This window comes from Thermobia domestica, chromosome 1, assembly GCF_964235325.1.
Source record: "Thermobia domestica chromosome 1, izTheDome1.hap1.1, whole genome shotgun sequence".
Lineage (NCBI taxonomy): Eukaryota > Metazoa > Arthropoda > Insecta > Zygentoma > Lepismatidae > Thermobia > Thermobia domestica.
The window spans coordinates 183102996-183127997 of record NC_137454.1 but is presented as its reverse complement, the minus strand read 5'-3'; the positions used below and the strand labels follow the sequence as shown (position 1 = coordinate 183127997).

General features: G+C 36.0%; 1 protein-coding gene across 1 annotated transcript in view; it reads left to right on the top strand.

Annotated features, from left to right (window-relative positions):
- The window catches only part of LOC145674725 (uncharacterized), a 164756-nt gene extending 141077 nt beyond the window's left edge, over positions 1–23679 (top strand). Inside the window, exons 9-11 of the mRNA XM_081744963.1 lie at positions 3084–3175; positions 18173–18431; positions 23565–23679. Coding sequence (XP_081601089.1) covers positions 3084–3175; positions 18173–18431; positions 23565–23679 — 466 coding nt within the window. The remainder of the gene's footprint in view (positions 1–3083; positions 3176–18172; positions 18432–23564) is intronic.
- The last annotated feature ends 1323 nt before the right edge of the window (positions 23680–25002 follow it).

Here is a 25002-nt window from a genome sequence, read left to right as displayed (position 1 = left end):
CTTAACAAATCTCTGAATTAGTCACTTCTCCTCCTTATTTTTCTTTCCGCCAACACTTTTTGTATCGATAGTAGCCACTTACTGTTAATCAATACCAAGAATCGAATCCTCGACTTCTTATATAATTGACTATGGTAAAAGAGTGACATGTGGAATTGAGCATGCACACTTATATGATAGTCGTCTCCTCACAAGAAAATATGCATATCATAAGGAAATACCTTATATAATTGGCTCCCTGACACATGAACGAAGTCGAAATTGTAGCCGATAGACACACAAAAAATAATAGTGTTTTCTCCTTTGACAATTTTTATTTAGAAGTAAAAGCAAAATTACGCCAGTATGTTAATTTCAGAGTTATCGATAGTAAGAAATAAAATCAAAATTGAAATTTCCATATTTATAACTCAATTTAAATATAGTGATGTATCTTTCTCTTTAGTGTATGCAGAAAATGTTTCAGACATTGACCATGAAAGAATACAGAGTGGCTCAATAAACTTTAGGTGTTTTACAAGCCAATAAAGCAAGAGCTATTCCAGATAGAAAGTTCTTTATTTTTAAAAAAATATGAAATATATTGAAAACAGTTTGTAATTACTTTGTTCTAATTTGAATTACTCTGCACTGTTAAGCGTTTTAATGACACAAGTGACAACTATATTATTCTGAATAATACCCATTAAGCTAACATCTTTATGATCGGCTGTTGAGCAATCTAATTAGAGCAATGAATGTCATTGCTTCAGCTCACCCTTGTTCTGCTGTTTTCAGTCCTTATTATGGTGCGGTCAGGAGCTCATCGCTAGTACTCAGTCGAAATGTATCTCAAACGCAGAAGTTCTGTGATTACAGGGGAAAGAGTTTTTCGCTTAAAATTTACTATTCCACGTAATGAAAATATTTCTGATCGGAATACTATTTTACAGTAGCTTAAGGATTTCCGAACAACGTTCAGAAAAGATAATCTGGCCAACCTAAAAGTGCTCGTATGCCTGAAAATATTGAGCCTGTGAGGCATTTGTTTCGCAATCTCAAAAACTTTCTGCAATGAAGCATGCTGCAGTTATTGGGTTTCCTTGAGAGAGTGTAGGAAGAATTTTACAAAATGATCTGAAGTTTTTAGTTATGATTCCCCAAGAACTTAAACCACCGGATTTTTAGGACTTCACTACTTATATAATAAAATTCTTTAAAACGTCCAAGCAGATGACGTTCTTTTATATAATGATAAAGCACATTTCCACTTAAGTGGCCGTGTAAACAAACAAAAGTTTCGTCATTGGCCTGATCGTAACCCAGGTCAAAACAAACTGTTTTTAATGCTCTTTCTATAATTTTGAATAAAAAACTTGATATCACCAATACTTTTTCTTTCATTGTGTTTTAACATGTGAGGGGATTTATTGGAACATCCTATATTTCGAACCTTATGACAAGGAAATATAATTCAATTAATTAATATTATATATTTGGGACTTTCTATATGTTTTTATCAATATAAGTACTGGAAAAATATCTACACGTAGCAAACTGGAAAGTAATATTTACTAGCTGTATAAAGTATTATTTGCTAATGTGAATAATACTGCGTTCAGATCAGTTCATTAATATGGGAGACAAGAGTTGGAAAAATTATATGTAAAATATATTGAATATCCTTATGTATGAGATAAGGATGTCAATATTTGTGTTGTTAGATGGTCAATATGCAATTAGAGGTACATAGTAGGAAAAACATTAATGATTGAATCGTCACAATCAATTATTTTTCCTCAGGAGGAACGTTTCATACACGCACACCAACACGTTACGTGCATTAACTCAAGATATTGAGTGGTTTTTGCGGCTTCGCTTGCTCAAATTTCTATATTCAGTGAAATACAGAACATACCTTCTCCTGCAAGCATACCTTCTAAAGTGAAAAACTGTTTATGAAATAATGGCATCAAAGGCTATATGAATGTTTTATGCACAAAGTGATAGGATTTTAGATTATTAAGCTTTACGATGTATTGTTAATGATACATTTGAAAACTGCAATGTAAAAACCAAAATTTAACCAGCCTAACATAATTAATTTATGATTTAATAAACTTGTTTGGTAAGGTATTTTTATTAAGACCGCTGAAAAAATATAAACAATTATGCACTTGTTCAATTCTTATTAAATCGTGTATTTTTATTTCACCAGTTGAATAGTAGAAATACATTTTCTTACATTGTTTATTTTCCAAATGATTACAAGATTTTCAGTGACCAATATGTTACAATAGTATCCACTAGTCTCTATAGTCTTTTTACGTCATTTGCAAATATATTATTACCTTTGTTATACATAAAGATTTAGTACGGCTGGTATAAATCAACCACGATACTTAAAATTTACATTCTCTACTATGCCTGCAGAAAAAGGTAGATGTATTTTACGTCCACATATTACACTATACAATACATGCAGGCCTAAAGCAATAGTCTACGGCACACCACTACTTAAAAAATCAGGACTCGCCCATAGTTATTTTCGCTGCTGGCAAAGCACGCAAATATAAATTAATCAACCCAGTTCAACTACAAAATTTACAATTATTAAAATCAAAGTACTTTTCTTTATCAACGGAAATAATACATATTCCCAAGTTGACCTCAGTAATCTCTTAGTAATCATGCAAAAGTACCAACATTTATTTTCTGTTCTCTAGCATTTATTGAAGTGGAAACCTCGTGTTTAACGTCAAAAACTCTCACTAGTCTACATTGTTGCTTTCAGAGAACTGACAGTATGAAAGAATCATTTGATTAGAAAACGATAGTGACAACCCCAAGACTTCGCAACACATCTTCAAGTTTACGTAACTCTGCGAAATACAATAGTTATTGAAAGTTTTCCTTGTACCAGACTAAGTCGGCATCCTTACATAGTAGTAACACCACAGTTCTCTAAACAATATCAAATAAATTGCTGTGTTTCACAAGAAGGAACCTTTGAATTTCATTTTTATATTCAAAAAACTAAAATTAATCATAGTAAAGTGCACCAAATATTTTTCTTGACAAAGTGTTACTAATTTCTTTTTCAGAGCTAAAATGAACGGTCTTCTGTTCCAAATATCTCAGTTTCCAATGACGAGAATCACACGTGATGTAATGTTTGGAGATCTTGAGATGTTGGGTAAGTTTTGTATGAAACGCCAAATGCTAATTAATGACAAACAAAACCATGCTACTTTTTCTTAATTCACATTCTTGGAAACTTAATCTAGATAACAGTGTATCAAGCTTATGATGTAATTTGTATCTTTAAAAACTTGTAGTGAGCTCCCTCATGATCAGTTTAATTAGCGTGCGCGTGTTAGATGCGGTAGACCCGGATTCAGTTCACGGTGTGAAAGTATGTGGTTTAGATCCTACATTAGACTATAGGCACACGTCTCATATAGTCTCGGTGCCGAGCGGTGCTATATCACGCTAAACTGTAATCCAGCTAATTCCACCGTAAAAGCTACAAAGTAAGAATTCTTATGTCTGAAGCTGATAATGTCTGTACAGATTTGAAACTATCGCTCCCTTCTTCAAAATACGAATTTTCTCCGTGAGTTCTTTAAAATTGTCAGTTTGACAACAACACAATTGAGAGAAGACTCTTGTTTTCTGTCTGAACTATTCAGCTACTATGTTATTATATAATCCAGTGTTACTTTTGTAACCAATATATTTATTTAATATATTCAGGGTTACACTTCAGCCCACAGTCCGAATAATTATAAGCTAGTGTACTACTTTTTATTATTATTCACTTAAACACACCATCTTGATATTATGTTTTATTATAGTACGTAAAGAATTAAACATTTACACCTTTTAAATATTGTACATGTTGATTCTACAAGATGATCTTCTGTTACATATTTCGTTTCTCGTTTCTATTACAAACCAATAACACAAATCGTCAGATTATCATGTTAACAAGTTATCAATAATAATGTAAGAAAAATAATTAATTTTATTTCTTTTCATATTTTCTTCTTCTTCTTCTAACTAACTTGTGCATATTTCAATAGCACATATTGCCCGTAAATACAAGAAAATATATTTAAAATTACATGTAGAATACACAATATTTTTATACTTTAAGGGCCAACTAATACGTTGGCAAATGAAGATATTTTTATTGTAGTTAAAGAAGAAACCATTTTGCGAAAAAAAAGGATCGTACAGAAATGAAACGTTCTTAAGAAATCCCTTAGTTATCAATACAATTGTTTTGATAGCCATTCTTGTTAAGTTTCTTCTTTATATTAAGATTGAATGTCTTTGAACCTCGTTCGAATCTCACTGAGTGATTTTATTTACTTCTTTTGAAACTTTTCTACACTAAATTTAACAAGTTACTCATTAGGAATCTCATTCTGGGGAGGAGGTAATTAATACCATATATCCTTAGTTTGACAAGAATCTAACTGCATGTGACTATATTTTGAGAAAACGCGTTTAAAGTTTTATTAGGCTATAGTTGTTTTATTTATAAACTAATCATTATGATGTTTTACACAATAATTAACTTCCTACAAGGTTTACACTTAAATAATTGGTGTTGGAAATGGGGCTTTACATTTCTTTTGTTTTGTTTTGGACAATCAATAAAATACAGTTAGAACCATGTCTTTCTGAAATGATCATTTTCAGAGGCACAAAGTTCTAACTGCACTTAGAACCTTGAAAAAAAACAAAATGATGAAAAAAGGCATAACTTAGGATGATACGGGTGTAACTGCAATTGGGTAGATTAACTATTGATAGTTGAATCACTTGAAATATGTGTCGAATATTCATTATAGAAGTTTATCAGGGCTGTATAATGCTCCCTTTCTTCCAGAGGCGTGAATAGAAGGGAATCTTTAATGTCTTTTTTCTTTAATTCTGAAAACCTCACACAATGGTTTGATGTTAAAAACACACTACTACTGAAACATGACACTATAGATTGTTGTCGTGGAGTTTCTAGAAATATGATGTTTGCTGCATTAAGAGGCTCGTAAAGGCGATGGCTTGGTTTGAAAAATACGATAGTTAATTCTTGAGTAGACGTCAAGTTAGCAACTTGAGTGAATGGAATGAATAACACGGTATGTGTGACGACAGTATACACTCTTTAATATTCTTACAAGACCCAAAGGAGAGAAGAGGCCCGTCTTGATCATTGATTTTTCAATTGCACTGTGTACGTGGTATACTTTCTGTACGCAAGAACGTCCTGGAAGAGAATATTTCATTGAAACAGAATTCATGTTCGGATTTTCTCTCAAAAAGTCCAAAACCGAATATGGTATATGAGAATTAGGGTTTTCTGGTACACAGAAATCGGATCAAGTGATCAGTTTCGTGCTCTCATTTTCTTCGAGAACTGCATCCAATATTCTCCTGAAAGCACTCGCAAGTTATTCTCTGCATTTCTTACCATTATTTCGTTCCAGATAGCACAATACATTTTTATTAGAGTAAAGTACGCGGTCAAGTTGTAAATATTTAACATTCTCTTATAAAATAAGCTACCGATATTTGCGAGGGGACATTTTATAACATTTTAGAATTCAAAGACAAGGACTGGAAGATCTTAGATTTCTTTTTCACTTTTTCTGTGTCCTGTCATTTGAGCCTTGCGCAAAATATACATTTCATAATTGTCATTTTGCTCACTACTTCAGGTTTCAGTCTCTTTCGTCATCTTATACGCCTCGCACACATCGCATTTGTCGCTTTTTGACAAATGAAAACCTAAGCTAAACTTTGTTTCAAATCTTAGTCAGTACATTGATTTCTTAGTTTTTTTTTTTTGTTTGTTTGTTTTCATTCTATCACTTTTCAATGTAGAGATCATACATTTTTGCAATAGTCAGATGACTTCCTAGTACAATTTAATGGTATTAGCTCGTTAATAGTGGGATTCCACTGTTGGGAAAGATTTTATGTGTTCTCTTTCAAAATTTGCTTCACCCTCTGGCTTCCGACTACTATTACTGTTTTCCCCTTTTTGATCTACAGTAAGTGTGTTCGTATTAATAGTCTTGGTTTTGTGTACAATTTTGTGTGGTTTTGTGTTTTTGAGCTATGTTGAGGGTCAACAAATAAACAGTTTTGCACACTCGAACCTTTTCTCCTTTAACATTGAAAAATTATAAAAAGAATAAAAATGAAATGAAATCTTTAAGTTTTACGTCTCACGGTTATGCCGGTTAGGCTAAAGGAGACGGTGATGATGAGAAATGAATGACATGGTGGAATGAAGAAAATGGGAGGAAACGGGAGAACCCCGAGAAAACCGACGAGCACGGTGTTTGCCCACCCCAAAGTCCACACGGCGCAAGCTGGGATCGAATCAGGGACCCCAAGCACCGAAGGTAAACGCTCTACCACGGAGCCACCGCGCCCCCTATATAAAAAGAATACTTCCTACGAGATTTAGCTTTCTTTGTCTTTGGATTTTCAATCTCGTCTCCATTTGCGCTTGATTCCTCTTCATTATCCTGAACGCACATTCTTTCAGGTCGCTCCTTTATAGCTTGGCTAGTCGTATTTAAAAAAAGTGTCTTTTTCCGTTGCATTTCTCAAAGAATAGAATGAAACGTGAATGTCAAATTTTTCATTGACAGTGATTTTCTTGCCACATTCGTGCCTACAACTAGCCTGATTCTTTTCAGTCTTCACTTCTTTACAACAAACTATCTTTCCCCACTTGCTCATATATTCCTTGCCTGCATTGTAAACCCTTTTGACAACATTACTTTTCCAGGTGACTGGGTTCGCGACTATTGTACTTACATTTTTCGTTGGGGTATTCACACTAGAATCACTGCAAGAAGAAATTAAATTAGAAAAGTGAATATTGGTGTAGTATTTGTATGACACCTTAATATGACTAGCAGCCATCACATTAAGGTTGATGTAAACGGGCAAGCTGTGCCAATAGATGTCACTACAATCTTCGTATCTCTCTCATGCATTTTTCACATTTCACGGAAATTCACGATTTCTCTTACAAATTTCAATTTAGAGACTTCAAACTCTAAGAGAAGGAACGTCATAGCCTTTCGAAGGGAACAGTCCGTGCCGATTTTCATTTTATATTTTCTTCATTAATCAAATGGATATCCAAACCTTTAACAATGGCACTGTTTCAATAACGAATACTGGAAGAAAAATTAAATTATTTTATTATCAATGTAAGTTAATAGAACAAATCTTACATTTTAACTATATCTTAATGTAAAGCAAGTAACACAGAAAGTACATATGTAAATTATAAAAAAGGAGGAATACTTCTGTAACTTACAGTTTCTTAAGCTGCAGTTAGAACTTTGTCAAATTGAATACTGTATTAGAGTCGAAAGCAGTTACGAGGGTCACTACGAAAGTTTTGAGATGTGAAATAACTTACACACTTAAAATCAATTTAACACTTATATTTTCTCAACGTATTCACCATAACACTGAACACACTTTTGCATCCTCGAAAACCACTTTTGGAAGCAGTGTTGCCAGTCTTTTTCTTCAAGTGTTGAAAGTTCATTCTCATAAGTCACTACAGCTCCTTCAGGGCTGCAAAATCTATTCCCACGCATGCGATCTTTGATCCTGGGGAACAGAAAAAAATCACACGGGGCCAGGTCAGGGCTATACGGCGGATGAGTCATAAGTTTGACCTCCGTAGATTCTAAAAACTGAATTGTGATGTTGGTTGTGTGTGCGGACGCGTTGTCATGATGAAGCAGGATCCCACGCAATCCAGTTCTTGGACGCCGTTCCCGAAGTTTCTGGAACACTTTTGTTAGGCAAACATTAGTGTACCACTGAGCGTAACAGTTCTTAGTTCTTCAAGTGGAACATTTGCAACATGGTCAGATTTGGAGAAGAAAGTTGCGACCATTTTCTTCCCCACACTTCGCGGTCGCTTCACTTTTGTGGGTGGATTTTCGTCTGGAAAGGTCCAAACTATAGACTGGCGTTTATTTTCAGGGTCAAATTGATAGATCCAAGTCTCATCAACAACAATGTCAAAGACGCATTGAGAATTGCCTCCATCAAATCTTGCAAGCATTTCTTCACACCATTCCACACGAATGCGGTTCTGTTGTTCAGTCAAAGTGTGATGCACCCAACGAGATGAAACCTTCCTAAGCCGAAGATGATTACGAAGAATTTTTGTTACTGCTGGCGATCCAATGTTTACTGTAGATTCAATGTCCTTGAAAGTTGTTCGAGGATTTTCTCGAATCATTTGTTCCACAGCGGCAATGTTTTCATCTGACACAGCTGTTGCCGGACGTTCAGCTCTCTCTTCATCTTTAAGCGATGTCCGGCCTCTTCTGAATTCACCAAACCACCGAAAAATTGTAGCACGGGAAGGAGCAAGGTCCCCAAATGCCCCATGCAAACGGTCAAGACTTTGTGGTTTGTTCAAATCACTTTTGAAATCGTAAAGGATCATTGCCGGAAAATGTTCCCTTTCGAGCTCCATTCTAGACAGCCGATTACTGCTCACATCAACAAACAAGTGAAGGCGATACGGCCACGCCGATAAGCGAAGCGAGTTGAAACTTGCTTTGCTTCTTCGCTCTGGATACCACTACCGAACGCAATTGTTGGAATTCAAATACTGTGCCACAACAATGCGTATCTCAAAACTTTCGTAGTGACTCTCATAGAACCTTGACAAGTTAGTAGACAGTCTATTTTTCAAGTTACAACAATAAGTGTCATATATTTGAATAAAGCTCAATTTTTAATATTAGGTACTGTATATAACTCAATTTTGACAAAAATGTCAGGTAGAATTTTGTCAAACCAAGGCCACGACCTGGCGAATATTTTCTATTGTCAATCTGTAAACTATAGGAAGTGATTGTATTTCTTTCGTTATAACTTGACCAAACTACGTGTATATGAGGAGTTGTATGTAATAAGTGCCCATAACGAGGAACCATGTTCTGAGAAAATTGCATGTAAACATTTCAAAGATAGATACGCTTTTTATTTAACATTTGTACATGTGCACCCTACAAGAGAAACATAGATCTATTCTTTTTTTCTACAAAATACAAAGAAACTAACAGTTCGTTTCACTATAACTTAAACATGAATATTTTTAAAAAACTTATATAGGCGCTTTTTAGAGAGAACGACTTTGCAGGATTCTCGCGTATATGTACCGCAGCCGTCGTGTGATACTTTGTAAAAAGGAATAAAAGAAGAAATTGAAAAGTACGGAACAAAGTATAAAGTAAACAGAAGAAGATATATGTAACAATAATACATTAAAGTAGATAATTTTTTATGTAGAAACTGTACATGTAACAGTCCTGGACAGAGGTGTTCACCTTCGCGAGGGTGGCCCTCTCGAGAGCATCCTCACCCTCAAATTCGCTCGCCCACAATGACGCGAGGCGAGCGTGCACAAGGGCGAGGGCGACGGACAACTCCCTTCGCGAGAGCGAGGGCCAAGTGCCACTGTGAGGGCGAGGACAAGTTCCCAGCGCGAGGGTGAGGGCAAGCGAGAGCGATGGACAACTTCCTTTATGAGAGTGAGGGCCAACTGACACTGCAAGGGCGACAACGCGCGAGAGGGATTACAGATTTTCAGCACAAGCAACCGTGGCAAAGGGTGAACGAGGGCGAGAGCCAGCTGTCACTGCAAGGGCGAGGACAAGTTTCCAGCGCGAAGGTGAGGGCAAGCGAGAGCGATGGACAACTTCCTTTATGAGGGTGAGGGCCAACTGACACTGCAAGGGCGACAGCGCGCGAGAGGGAGTTCAGATTTTCAGCACAAGCGACCGAGGCAAAGGGTGAACGAGGGCGAGAGCTAGCTGTCACTGCAAGGGCGAGGACAAGTTTTCAGCACGAGGGCAAAGACGATCAAGGGCGAAGGATAACTGCGAGGGCCAGGGTGCACGAGGGCAAGGATAAGTTTTCAGCACGAGGGCGAGGGCGAGCTAGGGTGATAGACAACTCCCATCGTGATGGCGAGGGTGAACGAGGGCGAGGTCCAACTGTCACTGCAAGGAGGAGGGTCGCGAGGGTGATGAGAAATTTCTAACACGACGCGAGGGGATGGACAACTCGCTTCGTGATGGCGAGGGTGAATGAGGGCGAGGGACAACTTATTTCGCGAGAACGAGGGCACGCGAGGGAGAAGAGCAAGCTTCCTTAAAAACAACTATTTTAGAGTTTACGTTTGAACATTTTTGGAGGGGGGTATCATTTAAAATAACATCTGCCATGTCACCTAAATGAAAAGCTGGTGTCATAGCAAGAATATAGATTGGTCGAATTCTTTCTTTCATTTATTTGCAGTAGACAATTTCTCTCGTGTACTTCTACATAATTATTAAAAATAAGAAAGCAAATAAAAGTAATACGTATTTACATGTTTCCCAGGAAAGTTTCCGGATAGAAACGGCGCTATGTTTAGAAGAGAGAGTGCCTCATTGCTAACCTGCCTATGATGGAGACTTTGTACACCAAAAGGGTCTACACTGTCATATTTAAAGAGTGCTGGTAGACAACCACCCATATCCTTCAGCAGTAAGAATCTTGGACAGAATCTTTAGCCCCTTGGGGATCCTATGGTACAATTTGTACCATACGCATTTTTCATGGTACATTGCGTTATTTCTCTTCTATTTGAGCTTTTTCGTCCGTTTTTTTCCAAGTCCAGAGGCCTTGTAAAACACATTACGTATGGTTTCAGACCGTCCTGCGTCCAGACATAGGAGGTGATGACGTCATAAGTCAAAAATTTCTTTTCTCATTTTTTAAGCCTATGTTCAATATTTTTTGGCGGGCTTATTTTTCCACGTAGAAGATTGTAATTTTGAACAAACATTCAGTCCACCGAGTAGTATTTACCAGATGTTTTGTTCCGATGTCAGTGCTAAAACAGGGGAGGAACCAGAGGGGCAAAGGGGTGAAAAAAGGGAAATTTTTACCCCCAAAATCCCGTTTTTCAGGATTTTTCCGCCTCACATACATGATGGGGACACGTGAGTCATACCGTCTGCAAGGCAGCTCAATTCTGAAGAGAATGACGGTCGAATCATTATCCTAGGGTAATTAGGGACGTCTCAGGGATTTTTTGAAAAATATACTTCTATATAGGGAAAAATGGGACATGGTGGGTATATATGTTTTTTGGCGGGCTTACTTTTGCACCTAGAAGATTGAAATTGTGCACAAACATTCAGCTCACCTAGTAGTATTTCTCAGTTTTTTCAGATCTCTGCAATAAAACAGGGGGGTCCAGAGGGGGGAAAAATTGAAAAAAAGGATTTTTAGACAAAAAAATCCGTTTTTCGTGATTTTTCCGCCTCACATACATGATGAAGACACGTGAGTCATACCGTCTGAAAGGCAGTTCCATTCTGAAGAGAACGACGGTCGAATTATTATTCTAGGGTAATTAGGGCCGTCTCAGTGATTTTTTATCCAAATATACTTCTGTATAGGGTAAAAGTGGGGCATGGTAGGGAAATTTTTTCTGGTGGGCCTATTTTTTCACGTAGAAGATTGAAATTTTGGACAAACATTCAGTTCACCGAGTAGTATTTACCAGAAGTTTTTTCCGATTTCTGCGTAAAAACAGGGGGGGTCCAGAGGGGAAAAGTTGAAAAAAGGGAAATTTTGCCCCAAAAAATCCCTTTTTTCAGTAATTTCCCGCCTTAGATACATGATGGAGCCGTGTGAATGGTACCGTCTGAAAGCCAGCTCTATTTTGAAGAGAATGAGGTATGAACCATGATCCTAGGATAAATAGTGACGATACAGTAGCTGCGTGACTGAAAGTCTAAAAAATAGCCCAAAAAGCCAAAATCCGGAAAGGTTAGAGCACTGATGTCTGCAAACATACTATCAGCAAGAGAAGCAACAGAATTCGATAGACCAGATGGAAAAAGACTTCATGGAACGATTTTGGCCAATTTGCACTGGGCTCACTTCTTTCAACTGGTCGCGCTGGGGCTCAGTTCCCTCAGTTGGGATCGCGCTTACTTCCCTTAGTTGGGCTCGTGAGTTTGATATCTATTAAATGAGCTGATTAATGACGTACTCCCCCTTTCGAATTTCCACACCTGATGGTGTTGTAGTAATTTATTGACATTTTTAACTTTTCCTATTTTTGTGACAGCATAAACTATTATCTGAATCGATATTTGTTAAAATAACGTCAGTCACTATTGCATCGATTTTCAATATTTCTGCTTTTAGAATCTATGCGGATAGAGCTATTATTTAGTTATAAAATATTTTTTTTCTTATTCCTAAATAAAAATACCTGACACGTTAATACTGAAATTTTGTTAAAACAGCCAATAACCTATTCCACAAGAAATAAGTTGTTTATGCAGCCGAAATTTGCAATACTGTTGTCTGATTATCGTTTAGCGTCCTCTTTCGTTGACGAGGCAATATGAGACGTGGACCCAGGCCCGTATCTAGGGGGTCTAGGGGGCCGCCTCCCCTAATTTTTTTGCTGGTCCCCCTAAACTTTTCCGGTAGGCTTGCAAATGAACTATAATATGATTGAATCAGGCCCCCCCAGACTTCAACCGTCCCACCCTACATTTTTGGGTTGGTTACCGGCCTGCGTGGATCTATAGTTCTAACATGAAATCCGAACCAGGGTCGTTCAATGTTCTCCCACTAGGAATCGATCCCAAGATCATGACTTTGAGTGTGAATGTGAAGGTTAGAAAAAATGCCCATCACGGGAATAAACTCCTGAAATGAAATACTTAAGGTTTACGTCCCACGGATTTGCCGGCTAGACTGAAGGAGACGGTAATGGTCAGAAATGAATAAAATAGTGGAATGAATAAAGTAGGAGGAAACTGGAGAATCCCGAGGAAACCCACGCACACTGTGTTTGTCCACCATAAAGTTCACTTGTTGGGAGCTGGGATTGAACCCAGAACGCCGTACACAAGAGGTAAACACTCTACCACTGAGCCACTGCGGCAAACTAATCTCGTGAAGGAAGTTTCTTTGGAAAATGGTTAAAATAGCACATTTGTGCGAATTTGAAATAGGAAACAAGCTGGTACCTTTCTATTTTTTCGTAATTACCCTACAAACATTATCGAAGTAACAAAGATGATACCAGGTTGAGAGTACGGCAATCTCCTGCAAGAATGAAGCTCAGTTTAAATATTGTACTTCCATTTTTTTTGTCGGTGAAAGCATGGGAGCATGGAGCATAACTATGTAGTGTAGGCAGAGATGTTTTTCCTCGCGAGGGTGGCCTTGTCGAAATCATCTTCACACTCATATTCTTTCGCGAGGGCGACGGCGCGACGATGCCGCGAGGGCGAGGGTAAGTAAGGGCGACGGACAACTTCCATCGCGACGGCGAAGGCCAACTGCAACTGCGAGGGCGCGGGTGAGTGACGTTTGAATAAAATGAACACCTATGGTCCTGGGGACTAGAAACAGTTTATGCATTATATAGGGCTGATAAAACATACTCATAAAGATCAAATTTTGCATCCAGCTGTTTGGTTCTTTGTTTATGGTTTGGGTTTGACGGAAAACTTCCTCATACCAATCAATAGAATCTGGGTCCAGAAAACGGAACAAACTCCGTACGTCTCGTTCTTTGGCTCCGTAAGTCCACTATGTAGTAGGCCTGAGAGCAGCGCATCTTGTTGTTCCTTTGAACCACTTCCGTAAAATTGAGCAAACGACTTTTCTTCTTTCACAGCATTTGAACATTTACCTTCAAAACCATCTGTTCACAAATGCAAGTTGCTTTTCGGGAACCTATTTGAAACTACTTGTTGTATAAATCTCATTTAAGTTATTTCCTTCTTTCTTTGGATTACGATCGCCTTTTTACTGTCTCTTCTGTTTCTTCGGACTATAATCGAACTCGTGCAAGCTCGTGCAAGCTCGTGCTAGCATACTGCGACCTGTTGAACATTGTTTAAACAACTTTCCCACTAACATAACTGCAGCTGATAGTCGCTTTCGTCTCACGACGATATATATTCCATCACTGTAGCAAAATCAAGACCTACGATATCGAAATGAAATTTTGCAGGGGTATAATCAATACAAAAGAATTTAAAAATGCAATCTCCCTGAAAAGGATCTATACCAGTAAGGCCTTATTACATAGAACTCCTCATATAAGGGTTGCCATAGACTAAAAAGCTTAAATTTCTATAGAAGTTTTACTCTGTAGCAGTGCTCCCCGCTTTACGACGCACTCAGGATACAACAATTTTTCGACGATGCTACAAGTCAGAACATAGGTAAACCAAAGACATAAAGATTATGTGTGTGGCTATATGAGACCTAAATCTACAGTTTAATGCGGCGTAAGAGCTACATGAGGTGCCATCGGAAATCAAAAAATAGGGTCTGGTGTGCCAATACACATATGTTAACCAAATATCTGCAAGGAAATTCATATTTCAGCAGACTTTAGATCCTCGTAATGAAACAGATTAAACTTATAGTTTGACCTGTCACCATTCGTGACCCCTTTCGTTTATCGATACAGGATGAACGTTACCAGTTTTTTTCACGAGCTTTCTAATACCATACAATTTGAATTTTTTGAATTTCTCCCTGGAGGTCTGCCACTCAACGTGAGCACTTTGTACGGTGGGTCCCCACATTACATACACTATGTTGTAGCGGAAAGTTCCAAGCCAGAAGCATTTTTGAGAAAATAGGCTTGAGTCAGACTTTACATCATCATCGTAATGACGAAGACTGAACTTGCACTTTGACCTGTCACCATTCGTGGATCCTTTGGTTTATCGATATGGGATGAGCTTTACCAGCGATTGTTTCTTAACAGTTTTCTAATACTATCCAATTTGACATGCATTTCTATTTGAAGTTTTGCAATTGTACCCTTATCCCAAGGGTAACCACTTATCACGAGTGCATCAAACAGTGGGCTCCTACTATACTTGCACTACATGTTAGTAGAAATCTCCAATTCCGAGTTGTTTCTGAGAAAATGACCCAGGATCGCACTTTGTGGACATTCTGTATATATCTTAATATAGTAATAGTAAATGTTTATTTCTCCATAAGAATATTTTTAAGCGGGGATTGAGGGATTCCTACGCTGCACCCCCTTTAATACAACGCTGCACCCACTTTCGTATATTTGTAGTGGTGTACGAAAGGGGGTATATTAACGTTTAGAAATATTTAGTGATTTTCGAATCTTTCATACAATACTAAATGTAATTGCTTGTTGGCAATCCTGTTCGACAGATAGCAGTTGCAGCAAGCAAATTTACAAACAAAAAAAATTTGAAATATTTGAATGAATAGACGTATATTATTGCGCACTGAAAATTAGTGGATTTTCCGCGAAACTACAATTTTTTTACAATTTTATTTCTATAATGGATTGAATGTAGTGTAGGTCCATGAAGAAATTTGTGATATTCATAGGCCAAAATTCGGTATCAAAATTAACAGACAAAAGATAGTTTTGTTGCATTCTTTCTGGAATCGAAAATGCACTTCACAATAGGCACACACTACAGCAAAAATATATCGTATTGTAAGAAAAGTTGAACAAAATCGGCATAAAAAGTGATAAAAAGTGAATGATCTACTAAAACAATGTGTAAAACACGAGAAGCTGCACAGTTTGTGGCAAAGTTTACTCTGAGAGCCAGGTCATGTTCTTCGTTTAATGATTTTTGAAGGGTTTTTGTGCATCATGAGCTGCTGCTGCCAGGCACAATGATAGGCTCGGGCCTGTACTGTTGACAATAAACATTAGTGCATCTAGCAATTCAAAAGGAATGACCTGAACAGATCAACAGACAGGGTATCATATACCACGCTGACATCACTATACCATTTACATATTGAATGAAAAGTCAGAAATTAAAGTAATTTAGATGGGAGATTCTAGTATATCTACCGTACAGCTGAGATCTCGCACCATCATTTGTTCATCCTCTGAATGGTGTTAAGTTGTCAAAAGGGGCATGTAAAAATGTATGTCAATATTTTTTTATATAAGAAACCTCAGAAGTTAAAAAGCAATGGGGTTATAGTATACAACAACGACTGTTAAGCAAAAACGTACAAAGTTATTGTGGATAATGAACGAATATATATGTTCAATATTATATATCCATCTACATTGTCTGTTTAGATTGGTAATTTTATTGATTCGTGTAGCTGATGGCTCAAGGTTTGAGAAATCGAATTTCGTACTCAAGTTGTTTATTCTGTTAGTTCATTAACCAGTGAAATGCCATCGACGGGAGAATTTAGAACAAAATTTTAGTTTAACCCTTTGGTGCATGAGTTATTAAATGATTTTAAAATTAGAGGAAAACATAATATGCACTTATTCTGACACTTTAACATAATTGCCTATGTTACATTCAAAATGTACAAACTTACAACACTATGACGTCTCAATAACCTCCAAATCTGATATGAGGCAAGTATACACTAAATAAAAGTTTGTGAATTAGTAAATCTCACAAAATATGATATAATCATTTGCTATCAAATTATCCTCGTTAAAATGTGTATCAATAAAGAGGAGAGGTGTTCGAAGTATGGATAAAATTTCTCAAGCTATGCAGATCAAACACGGGATGTGAGACCCTTATTAAGTTTACTTTGACAAAAAGAAAATTTCGAATTTAAAGAGGACGGAAAATAAATTTCTATTATTTTTTAATTTCCAAGTTTCTATTCATAAAATAGTTAAAACAAATCGTTAGACACTTGAGATGAATTTATCAGTTAGATTTAATTAGATTGTATTTATATTTTGAGTTAGGGCGTACCGTAAGGGGAAGAGAGTGCTCAAATGTTTCAAACTTTTCAAACATTTTCCATAAATCTAATCTTTCCGTGGGAAGAATAGGTTTTTGAATCATTAGATTACAACAATGAAACCAACTTTTTCTGCACTATTATAACAAAAATACACTTTCATGAACACGCGTACACTGTGCCAAAAATTGAGGAAATAACATTTATTCCTCTCACATTTATTTTACATAGTTTACTTACAATTAAGAACAACTAGCTATTCTATTTGTTTACCTGTATAATGTCTTGGAATATTATTTTTAACTTCAATGTTATTCTTAGTCAACTATTAAGCCAGGGTCATTGTATTGTAGATTTTATAAATAATATATATATTTCTTGAATAAAAATATTTAAGATACAGCAAAAATATTATATTACACTGAAATATTAATAACAAACAAATAAACTTAAGTGTTAAACGTATTCCTTCATTCACCTGGTGGAACTGAAAAATCACCAGTCAGGAAGATGGTCGCAATATTCAAAACTGGAACTAAAGTACAAATAGTCAACGCTAACTACTAACCTACCTTCGCTTGGCGAATGTGCTCAAATTATTGTCAAGTTTCCCTTTTAGTTTATGACAATAACTAGAAATGAAGTTTCTTCTTCTCATACGATTCTTGGTAATTTTGACATTGTTTTAAAAAAAGAATCTGTTTTATTTTCAAATATTCAAATAAACTATAATGAAATGACTTATATTAAGGGACATCCTGGAACAGAAATAAGATTTTCTAAAAATACTAAAATTATGTTACTTTAAGTAATTATCATTGAACACGTGAAACAACTAGATATTACACGGTAATTAATCTACGAAGGTGTGCTGAAGTTCTGATACTTTGTAAAATGTATATTTGCAAATCTCTAATACAGGTCTGATCGTATCGCATATTTTGTAACTTATTTAAATTTAGTTGTTTGTATATGTGTAAAATCATTACAACGTATGCCTATTAGGATTGTGGCATATGTATAATAACTAACGTTATAATTGTTCTACGTTGCATTTCTAACAAAACATAAAATTCTCCATCTGTATGCAAATTTTGCTACTCCTTTCCAATGTTTACAAGGTAATAAGTTGGGAATAAAAGTTTCGGAGATTTCTTTTTTACATATAACTTGCATACTTTCTAAATTTTTTTGAAATGTTATTATTTTGAAAACAAGCGTTTCCTTCTTGTCTAAATTTTAAAGAAACATATGAAATGTTCCTCCGTAAGGAATATAGTTAATTATATTTAGGTAATCATCTACTAATATTTAGATTTATCTACTCTGTAAATGATATATCTTTCAGTTTCTTTTGGTGGAATTGGATCATTGTTCTTTGGCGGAAGCTTAATGTCAGTATTTGAGTTTGCATACCTTATCCTTCTTAACGGAATACAGCTTCTGTATAGCAAATGTGTAAAACTCACAAAACCAGAAAGAAGTACCCAAGCAGAAAAGAGTGAAGGGAGACCGGAAATTACTCAGAATAGACGGTTAAGGGTAAAGGAATATAACAAACGACTGGAAAGAAACATGCGTGTTGCGGGACCACTTCCACGTAGTAGGTAAGGATTGTTTGTTTAACTTAATGTGAAGTTTGAATGAGAGGAGAAGAATATATTAGCATGTGCTGCGCGGAAATGTGTATAATGAATATATTAGCATGGTGTGAATGAATACGCTTTCCCGAGAAAAATGGCAAAAGGTTTTGAACATATTAATATCTCACAAAACTATATTATGTCCGAGAAACTAGACAATTGTGAACTAACATATGTTGACTAGAACATACGCTTCTATTCATAAAATGTACAGACTGCCTTCCAAGTACTAAGTCTCAAAGTGACCCTAAATCCTTACGAATTCCGTTGAATCTCATCTTCCTTATATTTCTCTTACAGACAGATTTGGAAATGAACGATAATATAACTTCATATGTACTCTAATTTTATTCCCTACTGTACGATCAAAGCATACCTACCTACATGCAAATACGGCAATTTTAATAACAAACTTGATAAATGATTTAAATTTGATATCTTTGACGACAAAGAAAGAAATGGAGCTAGGAGATATATTATCACTACAAAATAGCTACAAAGATTAACGACATTTTATGCATTGCGTTCATTGTTCCACTGCCAATTCTAGTGTTACCATGCATTGCTCTTGTCCAGTTATCTTATTTAGAGCCAAAACCAAGAGATAACTTTATCAAAAACAACTACCGAATCCAGCAAGGTGAAAGCATGAATATTTGAAAATTGATGTTTGCCAGTTACACGTAATTCATTCAATCCATCTTTTGTATACTAGTTTAAGAGCAAAAACGACCCTTTTTAAACTAGTTGAATGTCTCAAGAAACAAATAAGAATCACATTTATTTGTCTTGTCAGTAGCATAACGTTCATGACCCACTAAAGCTACTATGTTTGAGTATAGCAGAATATTAAGTAAACCAAAAATGTATATATGTTAATATATTACTGTGCATATTGGAGTTTCCTTTCGTACTTACTACTTTTTAACCTGCTAAAGACGTTTGTAACTAATGTAAGTAGTATTTCGTAAGTAGTATCTACTAATTAGTTAGAAGTCTTATCACAATTACAAGCGTAATTACTATTAAATTCCTTGTGTGCGAGTTTTTTGAAGTTCATAAATATAAATTAGGAATAGAGTACGTATTGACTATGTCGTTCACCCTATTTTATGAATAAAAATGATTTGGGTTTAAACTAGTACTGTTAAAGCTATAGCTTAAAGTAATACTGTAACTTTAAAATGATAATTGTATTCTACACGAGTATCGTAATTGAACAGATTTATATATAGAGTGCTGTTGCTAAATATTCATATAAATGACACAGTAACAAATTATACAACTAAACTAAATCATTTTTTATAGATGCAAATATCTTAAGGGAATAATCATAGGAATATATGTATCAATACGTGACACGATCAAGGAATTTGTATCATATTCTTCTATGGATGGAATGAAGTATATCCGAGAAGCTCCAAATTTAATTCTGAGGTATGTACCAACAACTACTATATGGTTACTGTTAATAAATTGTATAACTATACATTTCATTGCTCTTACCGTTAGATTTATATTTTGACGTATTTGCTTTTAAGTATTTATGTTTTCTAATACTTTTAATATATTAAAACTAAATTTTAGTTTGATCAAGAAATTTATGGATTGAAAGATAAATTAAATTTTTTGTGTTAGCTGTAAAGAACGGAAGGAAGTACCTATGTCCCAATAGTCCTTTTGCAGGGGCTTGGATGCTGTCTGCCAGAAATCATTTTATATTTTGAAAGCATCTGCATTTTACTACCAAAACATACATGTACGGTTGTAACAAAATTATACGTAATATATTACAGTGTATCCGTAAAGTTGCGCAACCCAAAGTTTGATTGCGTATTTCTTTTGAACAAAGGACGATAAATACCTGAAACTTGGAACAAATGTAAGCGCTTTCTATGTAGATATTTTCGAAACCATGACCAATGTTGGAACTTGTAACGTTCTTGTGAACTAACGAAAGAAACTACCAAAAATGTAAAGTAAAAACTTTACAAAAGGAAGAAAATCAATATTTAGTAGCAGAAAACTAATTTCCTGTGGGTGAATCCTTTGTGTATGTGCAGTATCCATCAACATTTATCCATTGGTGTGAAAATGTGACAAATTTGATGCAGTGGTGCCATGTGAAAAGGCTATTTAATGAAACGCCGTAAAATTGCTTTTTTTTATACATAAAAGTGGCTCCTGCCAAAAATGTTGTTGTAAAATTACTGCAACAGATGTGTTTTAGGTTAATTAATAATATGCAATAAGAACTTAAACATAATTGACAACCTGAGGTTTTATACGAAAATTTGCGATTTTTTTATGGTGGTGGAGGATCCAATTCTTGTCTTTCCAGAGAACATGCCTTTTCCTCCGCGAGCTTTGGCCCACACTGAATTGCACTTTTGTAGTATTTGTCTATCCTAGACTAAATTCACGATGTACAATACATATAGAATCGAAAGAAGCACCAACATTGTGTTCACATTCGACTGACTTCTTCGGTCGTGGCAAACCTGGGATTTTCCATTGAAAAGATTGGGCCTCTATTTCTGAGTCATTCACATAAACCCATGTTTCATCACCTTTTATTACTCTATTTAACAATTCTGGGTCCGTTTTGGTCCGATTAAACAGGTCTTGGGACACTTCAAATCGGTGTTGTTTCTGCTCGTCTGACAACAATTTTGGAATGAATTTCGCGCACATTCAATGCATGTTCAAATCGTCTGTTAACCGTTCAAATCATGCATGATTTCTCTACCCTCCTCACTCTTCCCCATGTACTACCAACCTATCCACCCCTCTCTGAGAAACTTTCGACCAAAATGGGATCTTCACCTTTGGCCCCATTTTGGCTTCACCTTTAACCTCACCAATAATAAAAATGTAGTAGCGCATATACTCTGAATAGTTAATTAGCCATTAAGAAGCTATGTGTTATTCAATGTACTGATTAGTAACTTAGCCCATAAGCATGTGAACATTATACCGATTAGCTTGCGGGCATTATGATGTACACTCATGTCGAAAATGATTGTCGCATATCTATAACTGTCTTCTTGTAAGAATAAAAATTGAACATGATTTTGCAGAATACTTTTAATACTGATACTATGTGTATAATCGAGAAATGTACATTTCTAGTAAATTTTATAGGAAAAGAATTACAAATACAAAAATTACAATGAGTAAAACAAAATGTTGCTAAATGGACAAGAAAGTTTTATTTTATTTTATTTTATTTTTTATTTTTTTTTGTTTTTATTTTTATTTTATTTTTTTTTGTTGTTGTTCTTATTTACTGCTCTTTTGACATGAAATTTTCCACATACATGTCTTTGCCGATTTTACACATACTAACGTTATAGGAAATACCGGACGAATTCGTTATCAAATTATATTCCTACAACAACATATTTGCAGACATGCGACAGTAGTTTGGGACATGAGTGTACATAAGTGCATCAGTTTCAGTTCAATATCGTATAAATACCTTGGCTTCAGTATTCTGTGTAGTATTGTATGTATACTTCATAAATTGCTATCTGTTGTGCGGCATAATCATTTCCTGTAACATGTTAAATTATCTGCTCAAAATCGTTCTACACATTATTATTATTATTATTATTATTATTATTATTAGTAGTAGTAGTAGTAGTAGTAGTAGTAGTAGTAGTAGTAGTAGTAGTAGTAGTAGTAGTAGTAGTATATACTTTGCTAGTGCTGAAGGAGTTACCATGGCCGATAGTAATTTCGTGAATTCTATAATTTCAGATTTTTTCAGGTTTATTGATTCATGAAAGAAGTTATATATACTGAGGAGGTATTATAAGAGAAATATAAAAAAAGATTTCCCATGTATGCGAATCTTCATTTTTGATTATGTTAGAAAATTGTCAATAGCCCCGTGTAATACACAAAATAAAAGATTATAAGGTAACAATAACAGACAATTTAAAATAATTCCAGTGGAATTCAAACTTTGTACAGAAATATTGAAACCAAAGAAGTAAATTTAAGAATGTCATTCATTCTTGCTTTGGAATTTCTTTGCCTTAATTAAATCTAAAATCTGACGAAGGCAAATCAACATTATTTATTATAATTTATTTGCTTTTGTCAGATTTTAGTTTTAAAAGGTCAATTAAGAACTTAACATGCATGACTGTCGGACAACTATAGAGAGTTGCTTCTTATACATTGATAGCTATGAGAAACCTCAATCTATAAAAACCTCTGGCCCTTTTACAATTTCTTCAGTCGGAAGGCATTGTGTTTTCTTACATTACAACAAAGTTGTATACATTTTCCAAAGAAATATTTTGTACTTAAAGCCAATTTGCATTAAGTAAAAAAAATGAGAAATTGATTATTCAATACAGCTACCTGTAATATATGCTCTAACACTTGTTATCTTTACATGTTACCCCCCTTTCCAATAAGTTTTTGCCTAAAAGTCTATTTCAAATGTTTCCGAAAAATACAACACGCGGAATTAAAATTTGGAGGGAACTTAAAAAGTTCGTTAATGAATTCTCAATGTCTGTACGTGTGTCTATTATTTGAGAGTTTTTCAGTTTTGAGCACTCCATTCGATAGAACATAAAAACTATCTGAAAGAAGTGATGGAATTTTTTGCGTCACTCTTACCGTTCCCCAGATATTAGTTAAAGAAGTTCAGATTTTGGGATAATTAAACGACCCGCTCGGGAGAGTAATACTCCCGGAAGTACCTTTTTTCGCGCGCTACTCTAGCCAGCTGTTTTACGCGCTATCCTAGCCAGTTGTTTTAAGTTAGTCACAAAATTTAAATCATGGAGTACAAAGGGAACAAAACTAGCCCTATATCATGGAGTACAAGGGCCCTGCTGGGCTTCTAACCCGTTCCTACTACTACTACTACTTATCCGCACAAAAGTAAGTAAATCACTTTTTCGAGTATTATTTTCATATTATTTTAAGGTAAAAAGTGTTATAAAACTGTAAAAAAAATATAAAAAAAACTTTCCTTGGGCCGGATTTGAACTCACGCCAAAAAGGATTTTCATTACTAGCATATAGCGCTAACCCACTGAATATTTATTGTACTCTGTCACTAATATTACATAGCAAGATTACATGGAGACAATATAGGCGTAATCTAGGACCGACCACTGGGAAGAGAGTCCAAGATGTGGTTCTGAGCAAACCTACTCCGCTGTACGATGATAATGGTTATGCATAACAAGGAAAATGTTCACAAGCACAATTCATGGCCTCCCGGTCTTTCCCGACATGTGGGACAGAGCTGCTTGCAAAAAACCACTGAAAGATTGTCTTTCGAGATCGACTGAAAAATATTTGCGGCGTTCCCGTTGTAGAAAGTCGAAATATAAGCATTCATCATTCCACGGCATGGAATGATGAACATATAACAATGTGGTACCAACTAACCAGAGGACCGTATTATGTTTGGTTTTTGGGTAATACTGAAATGCAGGAAAGAATAGGAGATCGACTGTAAATAAAGGAACAGGTGTACGGCAGATCAAGCTCAACATACGAAGGAGGAGGTTCCAAATAATATCGGCACCTGAACATGACATGTAGCGATGAGGTAGTGTGTCGGAGTGGCCACAATATTTGCAGGTAAGGGTTGTGGTACGTCCAATGCGCAGAAGTCGTTCTTGTGTGGCAGGCAGTTGATGAACTATGGTCGTCCATACCGCTTGTGTGTGCAAAGGGAGGACATTGGCTCTTAGATTTTGCCAAATATGGCGCCATTGTTTATTGGGGAACATATCCTGTACCCGGACTCTCGCATCTAAAAGTGACGCCCTCCACACTTGCTGGTATAAGGTTTGGTGAGTATATGTAGTAGGGGAAGCAAGCTCACCTGAATATGTCCATGCTTGAACGAGATTGGTGACATAGGGAGGACATAATTTGCCAAATCTGCAGAAAGGCGGATTCCTTGGTTGGGAGTATTCGGGCCAGAAACATTCGATCCACACCCGGGTATAGTCCATGTGGGGCTCAACGTCTTGATACGCATCTAGCATGTATAAAACTTGACTTTTAAGACGAATGTTTACGAGTCCAAGGCCCCCTTCGCTGCGAGGGAGATAAATAGTGTTGTGGCGGAGGCGGAAGTAGTAGCCCCGCCAAAGAAACCACATAAATACAGATTCAATTTGGCGAGCGTAAACAGAAGGGAGGGAAAAGTGCGCGCGTAGTACCAAAGTTTAGCAGCAACATACTGGTTAAGATATTGGACCTTATGTATGATATGCAGACCTCGGAACCGTTGTAAGTATAGCATCTGCTTAATCTGATGAACTATAGGACGCCAGACAGCATCCATTTGTTTGCGTACATCGCTATGAAAAGTTATGCCGAGTACTGTTAAAACATCAACCGTGGGAATGTGAGAGCGTGAATCAGGTAAAGAGGGTAGGGAGAATCCGTGAAATGACAGGAGTTTGGTCTTGTGTTTATTGTATGCCAAGCCGGAGCACTGGGTGAACATGTCAGTTATGCGGATGGCGGTGAGCATATCTTTGGGCGT